At 44.6% G+C, this 21,450-nt stretch overlaps 1 protein-coding gene across 1 annotated transcript; it reads right to left on the bottom strand.

Annotated features, from left to right (window-relative positions):
- Positions 1-1,396: 1,396 nt before the first annotated feature.
- Positions 1,397-15,721, bottom strand: igfbp5b (insulin-like growth factor binding protein 5b). The gene is made up of 4 exons (XM_084023408.1): positions 15,005-15,721; positions 5,726-5,940; positions 5,518-5,637; positions 1,397-4,750 (listed from the first exon to the last, which is right to left on the bottom strand). The coding sequence occupies exons 1-4, from the start codon at positions 15,336-15,338 to the stop codon at positions 4,616-4,618; spliced, it is 804 nt and encodes a 267-aa protein (XP_083879534.1). The 5' UTR covers positions 15,339-15,721; the 3' UTR covers positions 1,397-4,615.
- Positions 15,722-21,450: the final 5,729 nt, after the last annotated feature.

The raw sequence follows: 21,450 nt of genomic DNA, 5'->3' as shown, positions 1-21,450 counted from the left end.
TTAATAGATACGAGCCACGGCCAAGTCGACGGACAAGCAAGTGAAAGCAGTTTTGCGTGTGATTTTACAGCACTAATGATTTGTTTAGTCATATTACTGCATTCACAGAAATGCAGAGAGGACGGATGAGCAACCTTTGTCAGGTCAGAGAGTCGAAGAACGGCCCGGCACGGTGGTTTGACTCGGTTTGGGATGGAGTGAGGTGCGTGAGTCGATGTCAGATGTAGCCATCCGACGTTGTTGGCCTAATTATGTAATAAAAGGGGCATAAATGCTTTGAAGTCCTAAGTGCAGTTGTCAGTTTCTTTGAAGGCAAATAGTAATTGTCATGTTCACTGCCTCACAAATCAAATCTTATACACATGTTTCCTCCTCCCCGAAGTCAAAGTCTTTGCCCTCCCTTCTGCGTGTGCGCACACAGACACACCACAACAACCTTTACGGCAGCCTTGATCTGCTCTGCTGTACAGGAACTGCCGGGCCCTCCACCCTTTCATGCCCTGCTTCAGTCGCCCACATCTGGAGTTGGTCAAGGTCCTGAGGTCCCTAGGGAAGGACTTATGGTGGCCCCCCAAAAAGAAAAGTCCCATTCTGTCACTTCCTGGAATGCATGGAGGAATTAAAATGACCAGACATCCCTATGTGGAGATACACACACACCGATTCTTAGAGATACCTTCAATATGTTATCCTTACAATGCTGCTGGATTTACCAGCAATCCGCTAACCTAGAGCTGATACCACATAAATTACATATTTCCTCATGATGTCTTTCAAAAGAGCATTTTGTCAAACGTGTGTGAGTGTGAATATTGCTTTATTTATCAGAACTTCTCTCTTTTCTGCCTCTGATTCCGTCCAAACCTTGTGTCTGTGTATGCACTTAGCTGCATATGTGTGTTTTTATGAATGGCGGTAACTCAGAGGAGTCCATTCTCCCTTTAAGTGTTAATAAAGGTAGGTTTTCCATAACATGATGAATCCTCCCCCAGGCTACAAATCCCTTCTTCCCAGTCGTTTGAATAGTGAGCTGGTCCTACTAGATGTTATCCCCCCCCCGCCGCCCCACCCCCCTTGAAGTTCAAACTCATTTTAAATGACTTCCTTGTTCCTGTGCAATCTTTTTGACTATGGTGTTGAAAACCAGGTGACTTGCCCTCGGGCGAGGCTTTATAAAGTCACATCCTGCATGCTGCATGAGATCCTTGTGGGCTAGCCTGGGTGTCTCAGACTTATGTCTAAGAGGTTTATCAGCTCGTGCCTCAGAGATTAGTCAGTGCTTACTACCAGGATGATTCCACTTCAAACTGTACGTTTCAAGCCATTTTAGTGGCAACCGGCTCCCCTTATAAAATAAAAATAAATAACGCTCAGAATGAAAACCTCACCAGAGTGCTTAAATGAATACATAACTTTATTTAAATAAATGCTTTGTCATAACAAAAAAAGACAAAGGTTAAAAGAGTACATAAATTACAAGTTGAATAAATATTACACAGTGATATTCACTTTAATAATTTGAGATTTTTTGTCTTTTTTTTTTTTCTTATTTTGTTTTATGTAGTTCCAAATACTGACCATTTTATTTCCCACTATCCTCCTGCCACCGATGGGTCCATTTCACTAACCAGTGAACACCAAATTATGAAAAACCAATTGTGTTGACTCGTTACATCCAGAATGTGTTATGTACTCAGAAAAAAAGCTGTACTGTCATTACTGTACTACTGAAGTATGAAATGTGAACATGAGTTTAAACCAAGTAGGAGATGTGAAACCTGAGGAAGTCAATACCTGCAAACAGGTGTGGCGAACAGGAAGTCTCCGACACTAGTGGAGATTTTATTTTTTTAAGCCTGAACCTCAACCTTCAATCCGAACAAACAAAACAAATACCTGGGATGTTGAAGTACTCAATCACTTGATTGATCTTGTCCCAGATATCACATGTATTTTTTGACAAAGCGATGCTCTCGGTTCCAGTATTGCGTTCCTCAGATCCACATGACTCCTGGTAACTGTCTTGCTAACTGTATCTAATGTCATGCAATTGGTGACCCCATATCGGGGAAGTGGCTAGGCCCTGATAATGACCACTGCCCATGTCGCTCACTCTTCCTCTTTCCTTTCCCCTCCATCTCCTTTTAATCACCTCTCTCTATCTAAACTCTCATCTCTGTGCAATTGGCCATGAGAACATCTCTAGCTGTGTGTTACTTTAAAATCTATTTTCCCTAAAGGATGTTGCTGTATTGGAGGTCCCAGGCATGGGCTGCACAGCCCCTGTCGACAAATATTACCTCAAAAGCACCACCTTTAAAAGGTAAGCACAAGATAACACAACATTTAGCTTTTGTGGCTGTTTTTTTTTTTTTTTTTTTCTTGTTCCACCAACTTCATGATACCACATCTTAGGACGTCGTTGTGTGTCAATATCAATAGTGAGTAACTGTAATAAGTGCAAGCTGCTTTATTTTTTCGAAAGTGGTAGTGGGGGATTTGGTGTTGGGAAGCGGGACGAGGAGCCTCGATCATATACTCGCAACAGGAAGCCATTTAGGAAATGCGCGTTAGCGTTTCTCTTTTGGAAAGAAATCCAAATAATCCTTTGGCTTCCCCTCTCTGGCAATACATTGGCATTCACATGAAAAAAAGCAAGAATCGTAGCTTATTGGTTGTCAAAGAGAGAGAATTGGGAGGTTTAACCGGCTGACGTTACGCAGCAGTTCCTCACGCGTCACTCATCATCCAGAATTGCCCCGAGGTACAGGCGGCGATCACAAATGTATTTGCTATACGTTGCAAAGAAGCTACCACATTCATTGTTCCTCTCGTAATCAGAACTAAACCTACTAGACATCTTGATCATTGTATTAGCTGCGGAAAGGGGAGGGAGGGGGGGGACTGTCTGTAAAAGCAAATTGCCCCATTTGATATCCATGTCACTTTCACGTCACTATTTAAATGTATTTGCATGTAGGAAGGCACTGTGACTTGCACACAGAGAGAGAACAACTCTATTTAAATGACCCTGTTATAACCTGTAACCTATTTTTTGTTTCGCTCCCCTTAGATGTAGAACCTTTGCATAGAGGCGTGTAAGCAGAAGGCTTCCAGAGGGTTTTTCTTTGACCGCCCCGTAGCCTAATGACTGCGTCATTCTCCTGACAGGCTACAAGGACCATATTCAAATTCTTTACAGGCTAAAAATGGTTTTGTTTTTTTTCCAAAGCACAATTACATCGTTGTCATACTATGTTTCTACAGGAAAAAAAAAAAAAACAACATTCAATAACTATATTTAAAAGTAATGTAATACACCATGGTTACACTGTAGTAGCAGTACTGAGGGGAAACCACTTGATAAAAGGAACATGGCTCAAAAGTGGGCGGTCTTTACTTCACTGAAGGCAAAGAAAACAGCACAAACAAAACCATACAAAACTACACTTCACACAACTGAATCAGAGAAGCAACTGGCCCCGACTGGCAAGTTCGATTATGCACTCAACTCGAGAGTTAAAACTTGAGTCCCATCGCTTAAGCTGAAAACACTTTTGTCTTTATTTCACCGGTAGAGTCAGCGCTGTCTAAGCTCTGTGTCGCCCTGCATGGCAGTGTCTGTTTAAATAGGCACAGTTGGCATATCAGGCTAGCTACATTGTCGAAGAGCCACTTACATAGGTTCATCTGTGATGATCTGCTTACTCGTTTTATGTTTCCAAACGCTCTGTGTCCCGAGACATACTTTACATCGGATATAGAGAAGGCCAGCCCCAAGACCACTTCAAGCGCTAGCAATACTTGTGACAAAATCAAACGAAAGAAAGAAAAAAAAAAAAGAAAAAAAAGGACATTCTTTTTGTAATAGGCTCCATCATACACCAACACGCACGCACTGTACACATCCACGCATCCACGCACGCATCATTTTGTGAAGGTACACATATCTAAGCAGGTTCCCCTATTCATAAGTGCTCTGACAGAACCACATATCCAGATAGAGTCAACTGTTACAGCATATCCCTATCTATTGTTTCTTTTTTTTTCTTTTGGAAAACAGACAAAAAACCAAATTACTCTGCCAATCGTCAGTTCCACAGTGGCAACTTGTTCCACCACCTAGAACGGATCTGTTTTTCAATCAATGTGCCTGATACTATTTCTTTTTCTTCACAATGATTTTGTGTTAATTTTTTTACATCATACAAAGTGTTGTATTGAAACCCCCAGCTTCTATAAAAAATATATCCATTGAGTGCATATATTTTCATGGATCTGCAGCCAGGGGACCCGCCTCATACAAGGGGTCCCGTGAGCAATAGTCAAGGGATCTAGCAAATCTTCCGGGACTTTTCCCTCATTCTGAGATGAGTGCTTGGTCAACAACAGAATAGAAAAGAAAAAAAATACAGGTGTCTCTTTTCAGCCTGTTCTTTCGTTTGGATTTTTTTTCTTCCTTTTTTTCAATTTGAAAAAAACAAAAATCTTGAAGTGATTGGAGGGCGGAGCATACAGATGTGATTCAAAGAGGAGGCGTGGGCCCTGGGTCACATGGTGGTTCGCGGTCTGGGGTGGGGTCGGGGTAGGGGGTCAAGGGTGGTCTTCCCCTTTTTCACTCGTTGTTGTTGCTGCTCTCCAGGTCTTTACATTGAATGTCCCCTCCGCTGTAGTCCGTGCCGGGGAGCTGAACGCCGTATTTGTCCACACACCAGCAGATGCCTCGTTTGCGGCCACGAGACGGCTTGCACTGTTGGCCAGAAAACAACATTATAGTTTGGATGAAAAACGGTAGCAAGGGTTTGACAAAGTGGTTGGAGTAAAGGCCTGGGTCACGCCATAAAGTGGCACAGAAAGTCTTTGCAAAATAGGCTAGTAGCTTGGTGATATAGTGATACCTCAAAGGGCTAATTGGTTGTAGCAGCTGGCTTAGTGTTATAAGCAAATGCTAACAACGTTAGCCAGCCACCATCAAGTTAACGCAAGTCAGTCACAGTCGTGACCAGAAAAGCTCAAACTAGCTTGCTTGTGAACTAGAGATACCATCTCAAATTTTTCCCTTCCCGATACCAATTCCGATTCCATGAACTTGCATATTGACCGATACCGAGTACAGATCCGATACCAGTGGGTAAAAATCACGTTGGCATCTGAAGTGCTTTTCCAATGTAAAACATAGCCAAATTGCTGACCTTTTTTGAGCACAGGCTAACAAGATATGTGCCATCATCGAATTTCAGTTGAGAGTTGCACTTGCACAGTACAGATGGGGCAGGATGTACGGATCGGATCGGGATCGACACGTGTTGTTGTTCCCGTGTATGTTGTTCAATGCCTGGACTTGCATAATGCCGATACCCAATCCAGCATTTTAAGAAGTATCGGTTTCAGGTTTCAATACTGGTTTCAGTATTGGAACAACTCTAGCACTTGTTCCGTTTTAATTATTTTTTTTCATTTAGTATGTCTTGTTGGCTTGTTCCTAACAGATCAATGACCCTTCTGAAGCAAACCCACCTGCTTGCGTTTGAAGAATCCTTTTCTGTCACAGTTGGGAAGGTACAAAGACAGAGCCATGACACGAGAAGTGTCCTTCATTCCCTGAATGATCCCATCCAGTTTTCTCCTGCATGGACCCTTTGGGGAAAGAGAGCACCGGATTACAAAGGCTGTGCAAAAGGACTGGAAGGCTGAATTAAACAGTATCACATAATCTAAAACTTACAAACTCAGGTTCATGCTTGTCGATGGGCAGAGGGGAGTAGTCCATGGGGGAGCCCATGGAGCGCTGCTTGCCCAGCTTCCTCTTCTGCTCCTTGCGCAGCGCGTGGACTTTTTTACTGTTCACAATGTCTTTGGGAAGGAGTGGCACTTTTGCTGGCTGCAGCTCCTCTGTAATCTCTGTGGTAAGGGCGTCCTCATGTTCTCGAGACTCACGATCTGTAGCAGAGCAAATAAAATATGGTCAATTAATGTCACATTTGTTTAAACCTACAACCAAGATACAACTTCACATTAATGCATTGACATATTTATATGTGTATGATTCATTTCTTGGCAATTCTATTTCAATAGAATAAAGTGTAATGTGAGAAAGGGTTTGGCTGACAAGTTGTGCCTGTCCAGGACATTAAGAGAAGTATGAATTGATTCAATAGAACTGCTTCACTTAAAGTTCAAGCTGTAAACACAACATATTATCACAATATAAGTGGTTATGAACATACAAACAACTGCATCTTTCAACAGACATCAGCATTGATTTGCTGATTCTTTCAATGCAACAAATTTAAGTCTAAATTTAGCTCTGTTTTGGTCTCCTCCAGCTCCTGAGGCAAATATCTGGCTCTGTAGCAGCTAAACGCTCCACTGTGTTCACCAGCAAGTCGGTAACTTTGTATGACTCCCATTTGGTGTTGGGCAGATAGTGTAAAGTGGGATTATCAGAAAATTGTTGCTATGCACAGCTGTCTGCTGCAGCTGGATGCCGGATTGATGAAAGCTGTGTGACTGAAACAAAACAGTCAAGTTGTTAATGAGCTAAAAGGTGCTAAAATGCTTTGTTGAGCTGATGGAAAGTGCTAAGTTGTTGTTAGTATGACCCATTTCACAGTAGACAGTTATTTGATCCCTTGTTTTACATGTAAATACTGATAAGAGTAACCCTTGGGGAACTACATAGGGTAATGCCATTCAGAATGGTCTTGGAGATAGACCAGTTCCAGTTTATCTTTATGAAGAGATTATGTATTCATATTCTGTTGGCAATGGGTCAAGATTTTGGTTTTGGAAGCATTCTGGATTCTGTATGTATTCAGAGTAGTATTGACCAATTAGGTTTGATTGGGCTTTGGTTGACAGCTGGTAAATAGTTTTTGTGGGTGCAAACAAGGTGGAAAGCATTGGCCATAATGCAATCTCATCACCTCAATTTTTTTTACATGATTATAGATTTGAAATGTGCTTATAGAGCAACCTACTTGTGAAACAACCTGGTTGTCACTCAACTCCAGACTCACATCCCAAATTGCTAATCGGACTGTAAACAATGAGTGGTGCAAGAAAAAGGACATTTTGGCTTGGATATCTGCCGGCTACAACTAAATCCAAGACATATAGCTCCTTGCACCCAGAGGCTTACCTGTCATCATAGACGGTTTGTTTATTTAATTTACAGCGTTATTTCATGATGAAACTAGTCTTTAAATTTTAATTGAACAAAAAAATAAAATATGGGAATGTAAAATGTCTCAGTAAAAAGTTATGTCTGATCTAATAACAGTCATAATAGACCCATAATCAAGTATTACGAGGAGCCAGTAAAATGTAGATCATGATTGCAACATTTTACAGTCACAGAAGAAAAAAATGCATTTGCTATCTGCATAAATCAGAGACGTGAATACACTAGCGGGTACTTTCCCCCGTGTTTGTGCCACCAACTGCTTGTTTACATAGGGGGGGAGGCTGGAGCTGAACTCCTACAGCTAAACTTCCAACTTCCCCACCTTCGTAACCCCCTTACTCTGACAGTTATAGAAAAGTAATCCTACAATTATATATAATAACATATCCATTCATATCAGCCAGTTACAGCTGCATCCATGAAAACAAGAGGTGTCCTTTCATGTCAATGACATAACAATATACCGTGTTGCTCTTAAAGTTACTTAAGGTCACCGATACTGTAAATACAGATACGCAGACGCCAGGCAGCACATTATTTGTGGGAAGACAGACCTCGGTAACTTGGGAAAACAGCATCACATGTTGCACGGCTGCCTACACGGTGCCTGGAAAATTTGCTAACAAGTTATCTGGACTGCTAAACTATAACAGGGACCAAGGCCTCGGAGTGTCGTAACTTTGCAGCGACGTGTCCCACATTAAACTGATTCAAATGTCAGGCTGAGGAAATTCCAGTTGCTCTGCGGACTCGTATAAATGCTTGTACATATCCGTCACATTTTATGCACTCCATAGACGTAATTTCATCTCCCCCAGGGGGCACTATAGTCTCTTGATAGGATGTTCACAGGTTGACGTCTTTTATCCTTAATGTAGACCCCCACTCCCTCCTCTCCTATGTTGGGGCTCAGCCTCTTAAGCCTGGACCCCCAGCCAGAGGTTCTTTGAGGGCACAGAAAGAAGCACTGAGCCCCCCCTCCCCCTTGGCTTAGCTGTACCATAAGTACAGAGTTATTGTGGGGACTTTGCCAGGCCCCAACTGGCCGAAGCGATGGTGCCAGTGGATGACCCTGGTTATATTTATCTGACAAGGAAACCCGCCGTGGTGCACAGGGCCAGACGCACTGAACCAGAGAGGAATGTTGGCTGCGGACTATAGGCCAACTGCTGCTGAAAGACAAGTCAACTTCCATACTCGCAACACAGACGAAGAGAGAATAAGCTGGAAAAAATGATTTAACAAGTTGCCATAAGTTCGCTGACTGGCCTGTTGGTACACGGGCACTGCGGAGAAAGGCACTGAGACGAAAAAAAGGACACAAGCTCCCGAGAAACTGATGTTCAAAGAGCCTGACACAGCATGAGCGTCTGGAGTCTCTGGGAGGGGAGGGGGGAAGGGTGTTGGGGGGGGGGGCTGATTACCAGAATTGGGTCTTTGGCTTCTGTGCTGCACTGCTGTCTCTTTGAAATTAATCTCACAACTCATGACTTGGCAGGCCTTGTTTGTGTTTAGATATGTCCTTGTGTCTCCCTGCTCAGACTACGCGGCTATTACTCGCTATAAATAAACATGTCAAACAGGCATTCCTATGGACGCCGTGCATGCGACCACTGGAATAACTCTTCATTTCTGCTGCACAGCCCAATCATTTCTCATAGCCCTTGATTGAAATGCCACATATTTGGCAATGAAACATGAAAATAAGGGGCAGTGTTTTTTTTTTCTTTAAACGTGCATTCTTGTTTCATGTGTAATCTCATTGGAGCATATTAATGGCAAGACTATGATGGGCCTGAACCGTAGCACATCCATTATATTCTCCTTACAAGTCAGTCATTCGGAGAAAATGTTAGAAACATAGCAAAGAAAATGGATTATCATCTGCATAAGAAAAAACCTGTATAGATTTTTTGAAGACAATGGTGTCGGACTTCTTTTCTCCTCCACTCAGAAAATCACCAAATTCATCTTTTCTGAAGTGGGCTCTTCGGTGCAGCCACAAAAACTCAGTTTTTCCATGCTCAGGGTACCCAGCTTGTAAAGGAGGCTTACGGGGTCTGTGTTTAACTCCTGAAACTCAGCCAAGACGCTGGACGGGAGCCAAGTGAGCCAAGTCATGTGCAGCTCTTCCATTCAGCTGAGCCCAAAGCTGTGCCGCTATCTCTCTCTCTCTCTCTCTCTCTCTCTCTCTCTCTCTCTCTCTCTCTCTCTCTCTCTCTCTCTCTCTCTCTCTCTCTCCCTCTGCTCGAGCTAAAGATTTCATTAGGACGAGAGGAGCAGAGTAGCCAAAGGAGGTGCACCTGATACTTCTCTGTTTAAAAATTAACATCTGCACACAATTATGCTTCATGAATATCCAAAGTTTTTTTTACGGGCAACTGTCCAAGCATGAAAGGTAAGCTACCCCATCTTCTCTCCTCTGGATCTTTAAGACTATAATAATACCATTTAGATCGCAAAAAAAAAACAACTAAACAAAAGCCAGGACAATAGATTCTACCACCTTTCATTGGATTTACCAGCATTACATCACATTTATTATGTCCTGGCTTTGATTTGGTGCGCCACATCTGAAATTACATCTTTACAAGATGTAAGAGAGTTGTGAATAGAGGTGTCGTTTAATCTCAACGGGGGGTAGGGCGAGATAACGTCAGGACAAACGAGCCCGAGGGCCTGTGTCAAATAAAGCATGACGTTAGTAAACTATCCTTCAGCCTCAGACTGCCTCCACTACTTAATATTTGAAAGCAAGGCCATGGCCTGATAACCCTGCAGTTTCTAGAGCAGACGGAAAGGTGTGAACAAACCCACAGGAGTTGTTTTGCAAGTCAACGAGGATGTGTGGAGCAGCACAAAAGTTAGGTCCTGATGACCAAAGGAAAGCGTTCACAGAAGCTTTTAAACTTAAGTGGCAGAGTTGCCTCTGCAAAATAGTTAGTATTAGTGGAGTAAAACCTTATTGCATGGATGGCCCATTCTCATGAAGTGACAAGATACACAAAGCCTGGTTACATTAGGGGACTGAGAGGCTGATGACTGGAAAAGGCTCCAAACCAGTTGGAGCAGAAAGAAAATATGGGCTTCATCAAACTTTCTGGTCCACGATTTGTATGTTCGACGACCCCCAAGTGTAAGGGAATGTTGCTTTGACCCGTGTGTCCCATGGCTTCCAGTGGAATTTCTGTTGTTCGACCGTGTGCGTGGTCTCAGTCGGCTTCTGTAAAATGCAGGAAATAACTCGCACGGTATTGTGCACACAGAATATGTTCATTGCAATCAAAAAGTTTCCTGCTTTTCTGAATGTGCGGTATAAATAGCAACAAGAACAATTCAAGGATTATAAGTCGCAAAACAGGACTTATGAGAGGATGCAAAATCTTCCCGAGGGGGAAATGCTGCTGAAGGTAAGCAAACTTTCTGAGCTGTTTACGGCTTCCGCACTGCGAGTAAATACCCCGATTCATGTTGCACATTATCAGAGCCGGGCGCATGGCTCCCCTCACTGTGCATTCCTAATTTTGGTCTGAGGTCTCATCCTACATCAGAGTTTGGGTTTTCGACAAGCCACAGGGACGGACGCAACCTCTTTTTTTGGGTCACCACCACCACAACACAATTGCTGGGTGTGACGACGTTCTAACTCCCCAGTGGCAGCAGCAGCTATTTTGGCGAGAGTGGAGTGCTCCTGGATGAACTGTGCACAGCGGATCTCCGAGCAGCAATTAAAAAAAAAAAAGAAACATGACAGCGAGCAAACTTTGTCATTAATCAATGAATTTGGGCTTTGCAGAAGAACCGTGTGAACATCCAAGAATGAGCAAACCGCCTGGTCATGTCACATGATAAACATTGATGTAACTTCTTTATCTCTTATGCTTCTGAGTCATCAAAAGTTTGAATCAACAATGACGCAATTTTCATTTTTACGAAGTATTTAGCAGGAAGGACTATTCAGTGCCAAAGATGAGCTTAACTACCGGGTCAGGGAACTAGAAAAGCTTCTCTTGTCTCACAACCGCAGACAACACCAACAATTCAGAGAAGCCCCTCGAGCCTCTATTGTTTTCCAAATACTAAGAAACTCAAAAGGCCTATTTCTGGTCCTTCCTCGCACCCATGCTAGCATGTAACCAGGTGTTGGGGTGATATCCCGGCACATGGGTCAGGTGTGAACACATTTGTCATCATTTTTAAAGCCCAGCATGTGGCCATCCCCTGCCTTTATTGAATCACATGACTACAGCGGAGTGCTGATCCTTTTCCCAGCTGTTGCCACCAGCAAGCTAGGTGTCAGTGACCAATAAGGTGTACAAATACCACTGTAAAGTTTTACAGGGGAAAAAAGCAAAAGCAAAAAGCAAAAAAAAAAATAAAGGTTATGCTGGCTAAGCTCTAGCACTGTCAACTGTCCCCTGTGATCACAAAGTGGCTCAAAATACTGAGTGAAGACAAAAGCGTCTCAACACCAATGGTATCAATGTCACATCTAAGAACCTGGGCTTCTCTGCGTTTACTCAGAATCACATTTTCCACAAGTAGCGTGCTTTTTCCCCCCCTCTTCTCCCCGAAAGTCCTCGCTTGATATCTTGACAAAGTGACCTTTCAAATTATTCTCCCTAGCACCTGTAACAGATCAGTTGCAGCATGCTAAGCTTTCACGGCACTGTCTCAAATGTTCAAGGTGAGACGGATGGAAAGCCACATACAGGCTTTCCTTTCGCATGAGCCCCATCATGAAGCTGTCAGGCAGCTGGGGCCCCACACGTGACCAGGGACTGTGTCTAACGTGGCACGTCTGCGAGAGTGTGCAACGTCCGCGCAGCAGACGGGGAGTACGGTGGCTGTTTCGCATTAGCCCCATGAGTGCTACGCTCACAGAGAGTCAGCGTTTTACCGCTCGCTTTAGTTCCTCAGCTATATGACCCAATAACCAGCTGTGTCAGCGAGGCTGCGAGGAAAAAAAGCAGATGGCGATTCTCGAAAGTTAAATAGCTTTCTAAAAAAAGTAGGTGATGACAAGTGATTCTGCACGACGCTTAGACGTGACAAAGCAGGTATGTATGTGACATCCTCTGGCAAATGTCATGGTGAATATCAACGGCAACAAAAAAATCGGGATGTGTGAAAAACTAACTCCGACAAAACCGTCTGGTAATGGCGTTAAAACTGCGTCGGCACACATGCAAAGAGACAGGACAAATGTAAAGTATTAAAGCTGTCAGTAAAGGCACCAGGTTTCCTGTTGCTATGCTAATAAGGGGCATAGTATTTCTGTCCGTGTGTGTGTGTGTGTGTGTCTGTGTGGAGTATTCTGGATTTGGAACCACTCCCTAATCATCTTTTGTTTCTTGGCAAAGAGCAATCCGTTAAAACATAAGGCCCTTTCAGAAGCTTGAAGGACGAGGGGCCTGCTGCTATGAAGTCATATCTGTTGGCAAGCTGTCCGGGGTCTGATTCACCCGTAGGGGGCTTACAAAGTCTGAGTGCCCCCACAGCACATACCACCTCACAATCCAAGCAACCTCTGGGATCGCAGTGCGAGAGCACAAAAGTGAATTAAAGCACCGCTGGGACACTGAACCAGACGCAGAGCGATGGCCAGGATTCTTTTTTCTTCCACGGAGCAGTAAAGGGGAGGGAGGATGGGGGGGGGGTGGTGGGTTGGGTTTTCGTAGGATAGCAAAGATTCCTCTCTCCCATTGTTTGGCCGCCCCAGTCAATATTTAGTAGGCTGCGGACACTTGAGCTCCTCCTCCCAGTGTTTTGGCTTGCTCAGCTGGTACGGCACACAGACAGCTGCAACCCCACACCGCAGGAAACCAGAAGCTCACCTCACCAGTGCCCGTCTGCCGAGGAGCCGTTTGACAGAAGGCCCTTCAGAAGGGGGAGGAGGGGGGGGGCGGGGGAGGAGAGCGCCGGAGGCATTCTGCTGAATCACTGCGTTGGGAGTGAGCGCCCCGTGCAGTGAATGCACCGCCAGAGGCAGGAAAAGATGCTCTGATTACCTCTGTGGGCCAACAAAGAAGTCAGGTTCTGTATGTGCGTGTGTGTGTGTGTGTGTGTGTGTGTGTGTGCAGAGCCGGAGTGAGACAAAACTGCCCGAGGTGTCATCATTCACAACAATCGCACACAATGCACACCCAGACACTCACACAGCCCCGCCCAAGTGTACGTGAGAGCACACACACACACACACACACACACACACACATGAGATGCACAAAGAGAACTGGGAGCCTCTACTTTTCTTTCAGTTCGCGATCAATAAAAACAGGAGCTTGGCTCGTTTTTCTGTTTGTCTGTTATGTTTTTTTTTGTAAGAATGGCATCCAGGCACCACATTCTGCTGTGGTGTCAGTCGGCGTGGAGGTGTTCTGCTCGCCCTGGGGTGCAAAACAGCCTAATGACTCTTGTCAACAGCCCAAAAATGAGCCCAGTGGCAGCCTATTTTATAGAATGGGGCACGTAGCCAAACCCCTTTGTGGTTACCACCTACTTATCTAGTTGTTGACAAGCTGCTAAAACTCCTGAGTGACAGTGAACCCCTCCACTCCACCGAGAAATGCTTTAAATCAGTCAAGGGCTATTGTGGCTCCACTCTCCTTCTCCCTCCGTGTGACTATCTCCGTGTCTCTCTCACGCATACAGGTTTAGCGGTAATCCGACTCTGAACACCACGCTAGGGGTAGCCTGCAGACCTAAATCTGTCTAAATTCCGCTTTAACAAGACCCAACGTTTGCGGAGCCCCCTCCCTCCCCATCACCGCTCGTCCCCTCAAACAACACCCGGCTCCTTCCTTACGTCTGGATGGATTTCACGTCTCCAAGGTGCGAATGATATTGGAAAGGCGAAAAACGAAAGACATAAAAGCTTAATGCGCTCTGGCGTGATGGTGGAAAAACAGTGAGGTTTGACAGACACTTGTTACACTGGTGGATATTAACGGCGGCAATTTAGCAGAATAAGCTCCACTTTAGGGGTTCCCACATTAATATACAATATCATGAAGCGCACAGAGCCCCTTTTCATAAAGTTCTGCACTCTCTTGAGACGCGGTTTTTTTGGGGGTCTGGATAACATCAGGACCGAGACCTCTTAAGAGAAACGCGTTTAATAATTCGCGCCGCCTTAGAATGGAACTATTTTTAAGTGCCCGGTGGGCTGTCAGCCACTCCCGGGTCCTGCTAGACCGCAGTTTGACAGCCAGATCCCCCCCGCTCCAAATCAGCCAGGACACGCCATGTGCGTTTACCGCAGCGTAGCGCCCCGCAAAACAGATCACCGCGCGCGCGCACAGCCGGTTCACCTTTGCGTTATACGGAGATCCATAACTATAAGCTGTGATGCTGAGACCCGCGACGACAAAATGAAATGTCCCGAGAAAAAAAAAAAAGAGCCCGGAGGAGGAGGAGGAGGAGTAAAGCTCCCGCAGCCGGGTTAAGCATCGCGGCGGCGGATAGAAGAAGTTAATCAGGTGGCACCTGAAGCCATCTGTCAAACGCGCGCCCTGTCAGAGAGCAGCGGCGCCGCGTCCTGCGACCACCTGGCCGGGCGTCCTGGATGAGGCGACACATAGAACACCGATAACGTGATCTCTGGGAGAAAACCCCCCCAAAACGACAGGATTTATCGTCTTTATTCCCGCTAGGCTTCTGCAGCACAGTGGATCCCCCACATGGGAGCCACAGCGGAGACCCCGCTGTCCCGCTCGATAGGTGACACTTTTTTTTTTTACATTTCTATCTGCAGCCGCACACATTGTCAAGCGGATCCCGAGCATGCATTCGGTAGCCGGCCGGTGCGCGTCTTACCTATGGGTGGGTGGGCAGGTTTGTATCCTTTCTCGTTGGTGCACACTCCCCTGCCGTGGAGAAGGGCGTGCAGGGGTTTCTCCTCCCCGCTCCGCGGCAGGCAGCGGAGGCCCTGGGTGCACGTCCCGGTGTAAACGCCGCACGCCTGCCCCTCGGACAGGGCGCATGTGAGGCAGCAGCCGCAGCCCGGCTCCTTGACCAGCTGGCAGCCGACCGGGACCGGAGGGCACATGGACAGCGCCTTCTGGTCACAAGGCTCGCACGGCACGTATGAGCCCAAGCACCCGGACAGCCCCAAGATAAATGTCACCAGGAGGCAGAAGCTCAGAAACATTGTTGGTGCTCTCTCTTCAGTTATAGCATAAACCACAAATGCGAAGAGGAGGGGACAGGAAAAAAAAAAAAAAAAAAAAAAAAAGTAGACTGGTCTAATGAGCACAATGCCTCAGTCAGATAATCCGATTTTTAAAAGCTAAAGCCAAGAGTCTTTATCCAAGAGTGTTGCTATCTGTTTAAAACACATTAATTACAGGCTTTGCGACGTGCACCCTGCAACAACAACAACCCCCCAAAAAAAGAGTTCAAATGAACAATTTTAAAAATGCATGTGTTTTTTTTTTTGTTCCCCCGATATGTTGTCCTCTGTAAGGAGCAAGGCAATTCTTTGCACAGAATCTCAACTTCTCTCCCCTTCAGTGTGGACTCCCGTACTTTCTCCAGCAGAAGTTTCCTGAGCAGACTGATCAACTGGAGAGCTGCCTTGCCTTTTTAAAAACAGCCGAGCCCAAACCCCTAACTATGAATACGCTAAACAGCAGGGAAGGGAGGCGCACTTGTTCCACGGCTTGGCAGGCGGCTTGGCAGGCGGCCAAACTTTTTTTTTTTTTTTTTTTTTTCTTCTCTTCAGCAGCAGGAGGATCGCTCTTTCACCCCGAAGGCTGAACTGATGCCGAGGTGCAAGAGGCAACAGCAGAGAGCAACGCAGCCCTCATCCAAACATTTCTGCGCAGGGAGAAATCCTCTAAAAAAGCTGCAGGGTTTTACTGTCTGTAGAGCTGGAGCTCCACATCCCCCCACCAGAATAAAGTGTTCCACACTGCAAATAAAAGCTATACAATATCACTCGTGTGCTTGTTTTTTTTTTTTTTTTTTTTACATGGGTGAGATAATTCTCCTGCAGTTTCAGAGAAAAAAATCAACTCCAAGATGATCAATCTTCTTTCCAAATAGCACTTAATTTAATACCATTTCTCTGAATCACTAATAATGTGCGAATTTTATTTGTTTATTTTTCATTTGAGGATTAAAAAAAAAACATCTTGCACTTTTATTCAAGTCTCTAGGGGGGAAAAATCACGTTCTTACATCATGACTCTTTCGTGTCCATAACAAATAAATCATCGGTAACCCCCTGCTTGAGTCATAAGTGCCTCATTGTCACGGCTTGAATGGAATATGCTCAGAAATGAAAAGCATTACGGAGAAATGTGAAGTGTTGCTTTGTATTCATGTTTGGAATTAAAAAACAGAAACAAACACACACACAGCAGAATGGCCATATGTTCATTATTGAATCATTCACCTACACACTTACATAAGGGACGGAACAGCAACATGGATGTGCAATATATAGTAGGCTAATTATAATTTCTCATCCAATTTACAGGTTTTCCATGCGGAACTATTTTTTTAAGACACCATGTGCAGGGATACCTGCTCTGCTCTATAAGTCACCTTTATATCCTGCACCTGTTGCTTCCATTGGGCATCATTTGAGTTACAAATGCAGCCAGAAGGGAAATCCACTAATATCTCTCTCTCTCTCTCTCTCTCTCTCTCTCACACACACACACACACACACACACACAGTCAGTCATGTGCAGAGAAGGAAAGAGAAACAAGAGAGAAAGGGGGGGGGGGGGGGGGGGGGGGAGGAAGGGACGTCATGGACTTTGAGATTTGAAGCAAAAAAGCCTGACAACTTAAGTGCAACTGGGCTCTATTATTTTATAGCCTGTATGCAGAATAACGCCTGATTGCTTCAGTGTGTGCTCTGCCGCTCTGCACCACACATGCACTCTAAATCCGGCCGGCCGGGCCTGTTATTTCCATCTCTGCTGCTCTCAAGGCAGATCTCCCTTCCTTCAGTAACAGGGAGCTGTATCGACTGTCCTTCCCATGTCCACTCACCGCCTGATGAACGGGCCACACGCTCGTTTCCTTCAACAGCAGCTATCATTGCGTCTCACCCTGCATTTGCAGGCTGAGGATCCATAGGGAGGTGATTTCCTCCCACGTCAGTCGAGCAGTTGACCACTAGAAGGCGCTGTTAACAACGATAAACTCTGCAGAGGAGCTGACTCACGTGTCTTATGTGTATACTTGAGGAATAAGAGAAATGACAGGCACTGACTGATGGATGGACACGCCATTGTAGCAGTAACAGTACAGTATAGTACTGGAGTCTATGTCGCTATTGTATTGGCACACATGAATCTAAAAATAGAGCCACTGAAGAATTAGTTTTATGCCAGAAAAATGTTCTCCATGGAATTAGTGACTGGATAATTACATAATCTCGCTGACACGAAATTGAATTCACGTGGGCATTTTCAAATTATCTTTGGAATAGTGCTCTGAAATGTGATTTGTTTTCACCACAACATTAGTATGGCACATGTTTAGTGTTTCCTTTACTTCAATTCAGCCATGATTGTTTAAAAGTTGGTTTACAGAGGATGTCGAAGGGTTCCATAACCACCGTTTACATATCTGGACTGCTTTTTTTTTGTTTTTTTTCCATGGCTTTTCCTCTGGTTTCCCTTACATGCCTCCATCCATGCTTATCACTTCCCATCTTTTGCATTCAACCATAAACATCTGGAGCGGACTGACATATATATATTTTTTTCTCAGAGTTTGACACAAAAGGGCCAGATCCTGAGAAGAAAAGAGAAAAAAAACAAAAGGAGGTCACAAATTAATCCAGCAGCCGCAGAAAGTGCACCGAGTGAACTGTTATGGTTTAACTTCTCACCAGCCAGCTCCAGAGCGGAGGAGTGCTGTGTGAGTCAGTGTTCGCTCCAAAACCAACAGGAGCGGTGAAAAACCCCGGCAAGAGCAAACCAAGAGAAAAATCGGAGCTATCCGAGCGGCGATAATGAACAGGATTAAGACGGTGCAGCAGTGTGGATTAATGCTGCATCCACTGAATCTTAGCTGGAGTTAGAGATGATGGATGAGGAGAGAGGTGGACAAATTACAAGGAAAAAACCCTCCCCGGTACAAGTTCCAGTTGAAGATGATATGTTATCATCATTGAGGGGACACAATGTTCTTTTCCCTCTGTCTCTCATTTGTTACCCGTGATCCTCCAAAGATCTGTTCATGCACCAATCGATCCCTCCCTCCCTCCCTCCTGCCTTTGCCCCACGCTCCTCCTATCCATGCATCATTATGCCTTCAAGAAACAATAACCTAGTTTCATCTCGCACCAAACACAACACATCCAAACGCCAGAAGACTCGTCACCTGGCACAGAAATTACCCAGACTCCCTCTCTCGTCGCTACTGGCGTTTTTTCAGCCTCTCAGCAATGTGACCACAGTCCAAGTCCGCCGTCGTAACACATCTCAGCAGCAGCGGCTTAAAGCTCGCCTCTCAAGCCAAGGCAAGAAAGTGCTGAGCGGCATTTTTAGGAGACACTTGTTTAAAGCGATCAAATCAATGTATTATTATTGTTATTATTAGGTGTGCGATGGAGTTTAGGAATGTGCGGATGCTTTGGCGATGAGACACAATCATTATGATGGGGTAGCGATGTCAGAATCAAGTCGAGACAGCGGTGGCGAAGAGGTGAGGAAAAGTTGGATGAAGATCTGGATGGATGAGATTCTGCAGGACTTCTGATGGGATCGGTGGAAGGAAGTCTGGGTTTTAAAGCGCCACAGCGATGGTGCGATTGGCTCGGGAAGGTCATGGAGAGATCTGATTGGTTAAGCTTCGAGTGAACGCCCATAGTCAGCTGAGAGCAAGAGAGATGGGGAATGAGATTACATCGGGATCCTTCTTTTTACTGAGAATGTGAAGAAAAATGGATGATTTCTCTGTCGGTTGTCATTTCCATAATTTTGTCAGACAATATTAACAATTGAGCAAAAACAAGCACTTTCAGTGGACGTACATGCTGTCTATAGCTGTCTGTAGAAGTTACAGGCTTCTTTCTGTGTTTAGTTTTGTTCACATTCAGACACATTTGAAATAACTCATGTAAAAACCATAGTTATCAGGCCTGTCTCCTAAAAGTGAACTGATCTATGATTGGAGGGTGCTAGATTATAAAAATGCAACGCTCTCTCACAGGAGACGGCTGTTCGTGTCCAATGTGGAACAAGTACTTTTGTTTTGTTTCGATTTCATAGTCATTTGAAACCAAACCATAATGTTTTTCTTACTAAACCGAACAGGGTATTTTTGATGTTTGCTTTTCTATTTATTGTTTTGGTTCAATTTCCAACGTCGACCACGTGTTTCAAACTCTTTCACACTGAACAAAAATACTTTTCTCTTGAAATCGAACTGAGAGTGCAGATTCATTGTTTGGGAACGTATTGTAGGAGACAGGGTTGGTTATTAGGGAAAGATGAGGAGGCGTTTGCAGCATTTATGGGAAATACCCCATTTGAAATAAAACGGAATTGTCCTTTAAAGTACATGATGCATATGGTTGGCGTTGTTCGTCACTATCTGCTTCTCATTCAACTAAAATACCGCCGCTCATGGTTTCACGTTGCTCACAGAACACATAAACGACTGATTTTATTATGACAATTTCAGCAATATCTGCCAAACGAGGCCCTCATGAGAACCAATGTGTGTAGATGTACAGGACTCGCTGCTGCCAATACGTGTGTTTATTTGCACGTTAAATCGTGTGTCAAAGACACTGCACTTTTTTTGTGTTTACGCTTTCAAATGTGCTGTAAATTGTGCGTGCGTGGGGTGTGTGTGTGTGTGTTTGTGTGTTTGTGTGGGCAGGTATATTTGTGTTTTAAGTCCTTGAATTCCCCATAGATGGAAAATAACGGACACCGGAGAAATGCAGCTTGTAATTTGTCTTGTTCCACTCCGTCAAGTCGTCACTTTACATATACACGAGAGGAGTGCGTGATACACAAACACTCTTGGACACACAAACAGTCCCATTTCCAAGGACACACAGAAACGTGTTGTTGTGTATATCTGTTGGGACCAGACAGCGCGGCTCCAGGAATTAACCTGTTAGCTTTTTTTTCCTTCTTCTTCTTCTTTTGCATTCTGTCATTTAAACTGTGGAATAAAACCGCCTCGCTGTGGAGTCGGTTAATGTTTCACGAGAGAGACACGTGGTCGCGTAAATGCCGGATAGAAAGTAAGAACAAAAAACAAAGGTTTGTTCGATACACTGAGGCTCATGGGGAGCTTTGAATTACAGAAAAAAAATATATGGATGAGGTTAGTTTAATTCTATTTGAAAGCGGTGGATCTCTGCTGCAAGACGCTACTAAACCTAACATTATTCCATTTATCTGGGTTTCACTGTGGCACTTTAATATCTTATTGTGGTAGAAATGCTGTTTGGGAGTCTTTTATTCGCTGTGAAGAATAAAAAATATTGACTTTTTGGATCATGACTATGGTCAAGCTTAGTGAAGCGTATTGAATATCGGTGCAAAAATCTCCGCTATTGACAGCCCCAATACAAACACATATCAGTATCAGCCTTGAAATGTCTGAAATCCACATTAATGGATAAACCTTATTTTGTAAACGACTGGGAGAAGAAGTCGGTGGTTTTAGCCGAAGAAGTCGGTGGTTTTAGCCGCATGTGTGTGTTGGCTCAATGAACACTCACTTCAGAAAAAAAAAGCATCTCCTGGTCATTTGGCAGCGTTCACAATGCTTTTAATTCACAAAATAGGGAGAAATATTCAACCTGCTCCCGCTTGGACGGCGTCCCCCTACAGTTGACGGTGTTGCTATAGAGGCATCGTCAACAGCGCGGTGAACTTTGTGGCGATGAGTGGCCTGCGGGTTTCCATTAGCGCGGAATTGCCTTGATGTCACCATGAGAAGACCTGCATGATCCTGTAACGCGAAACGGTGCGAAGGCTTATCTGAGCGCTGCGATGGAAACTCCGCAGATCGAGATAAGCTGCTTATTAAGTGTAAAACCTTACACAAGTGGCAGTCTTTTTATAGCCCATTAATGTATGGTTGACCTAAAACATTTCCAACACAAAAGCTCATTCAAACACGTGCATGAAACCAGAGAGAGAGAGAGAGACAGAGACAGAGAGAGAGAGAGAGAGAGAGAGAGAGAGAGAGAGAGAGAGAGAGAGAGAGAGAGAGAGAGAGAGGCGGTTTTGCTCTGTGACCTGGTCTCTGGCCAAACCTTTAGCGTGAAA

Source organism: Eutrigla gurnardus (genome assembly GCF_963514095.1).
Source record: "Eutrigla gurnardus genome assembly, chromosome: 12".
NCBI lineage: Eukaryota > Metazoa > Chordata > Actinopteri > Perciformes > Triglidae > Eutrigla > Eutrigla gurnardus.
This window is presented reverse-complemented; position numbering and strand designations above follow the sequence as displayed.

What these genes read in the sequence shown, in the direction of transcription:
- igfbp5b (XM_084023408.1), bottom strand. Translation starts at nt 15,338, where the DNA reads ATGTTTCTGAGCTTCTGCCTCCTGGTGACATTTATCTTGGGGCTGTCC. An exon ending in ACAAGCATGAACCTGAGTTT is followed by an intron (nt 5,638 to 5,725) that starts GTAAGTTTTAGA and finishes CTTTCCCCAAAG; the next exon opens with GGTCCATGCAGGAGAAAACT. An exon ending in GATTCTTCAAACGCAAGCAG is followed by an intron (nt 4,751 to 5,517) that starts GTGGGTTTGCTT and finishes TCTGGCCAACAG; the next exon opens with TGCAAGCCGTCTCGTGGCCG.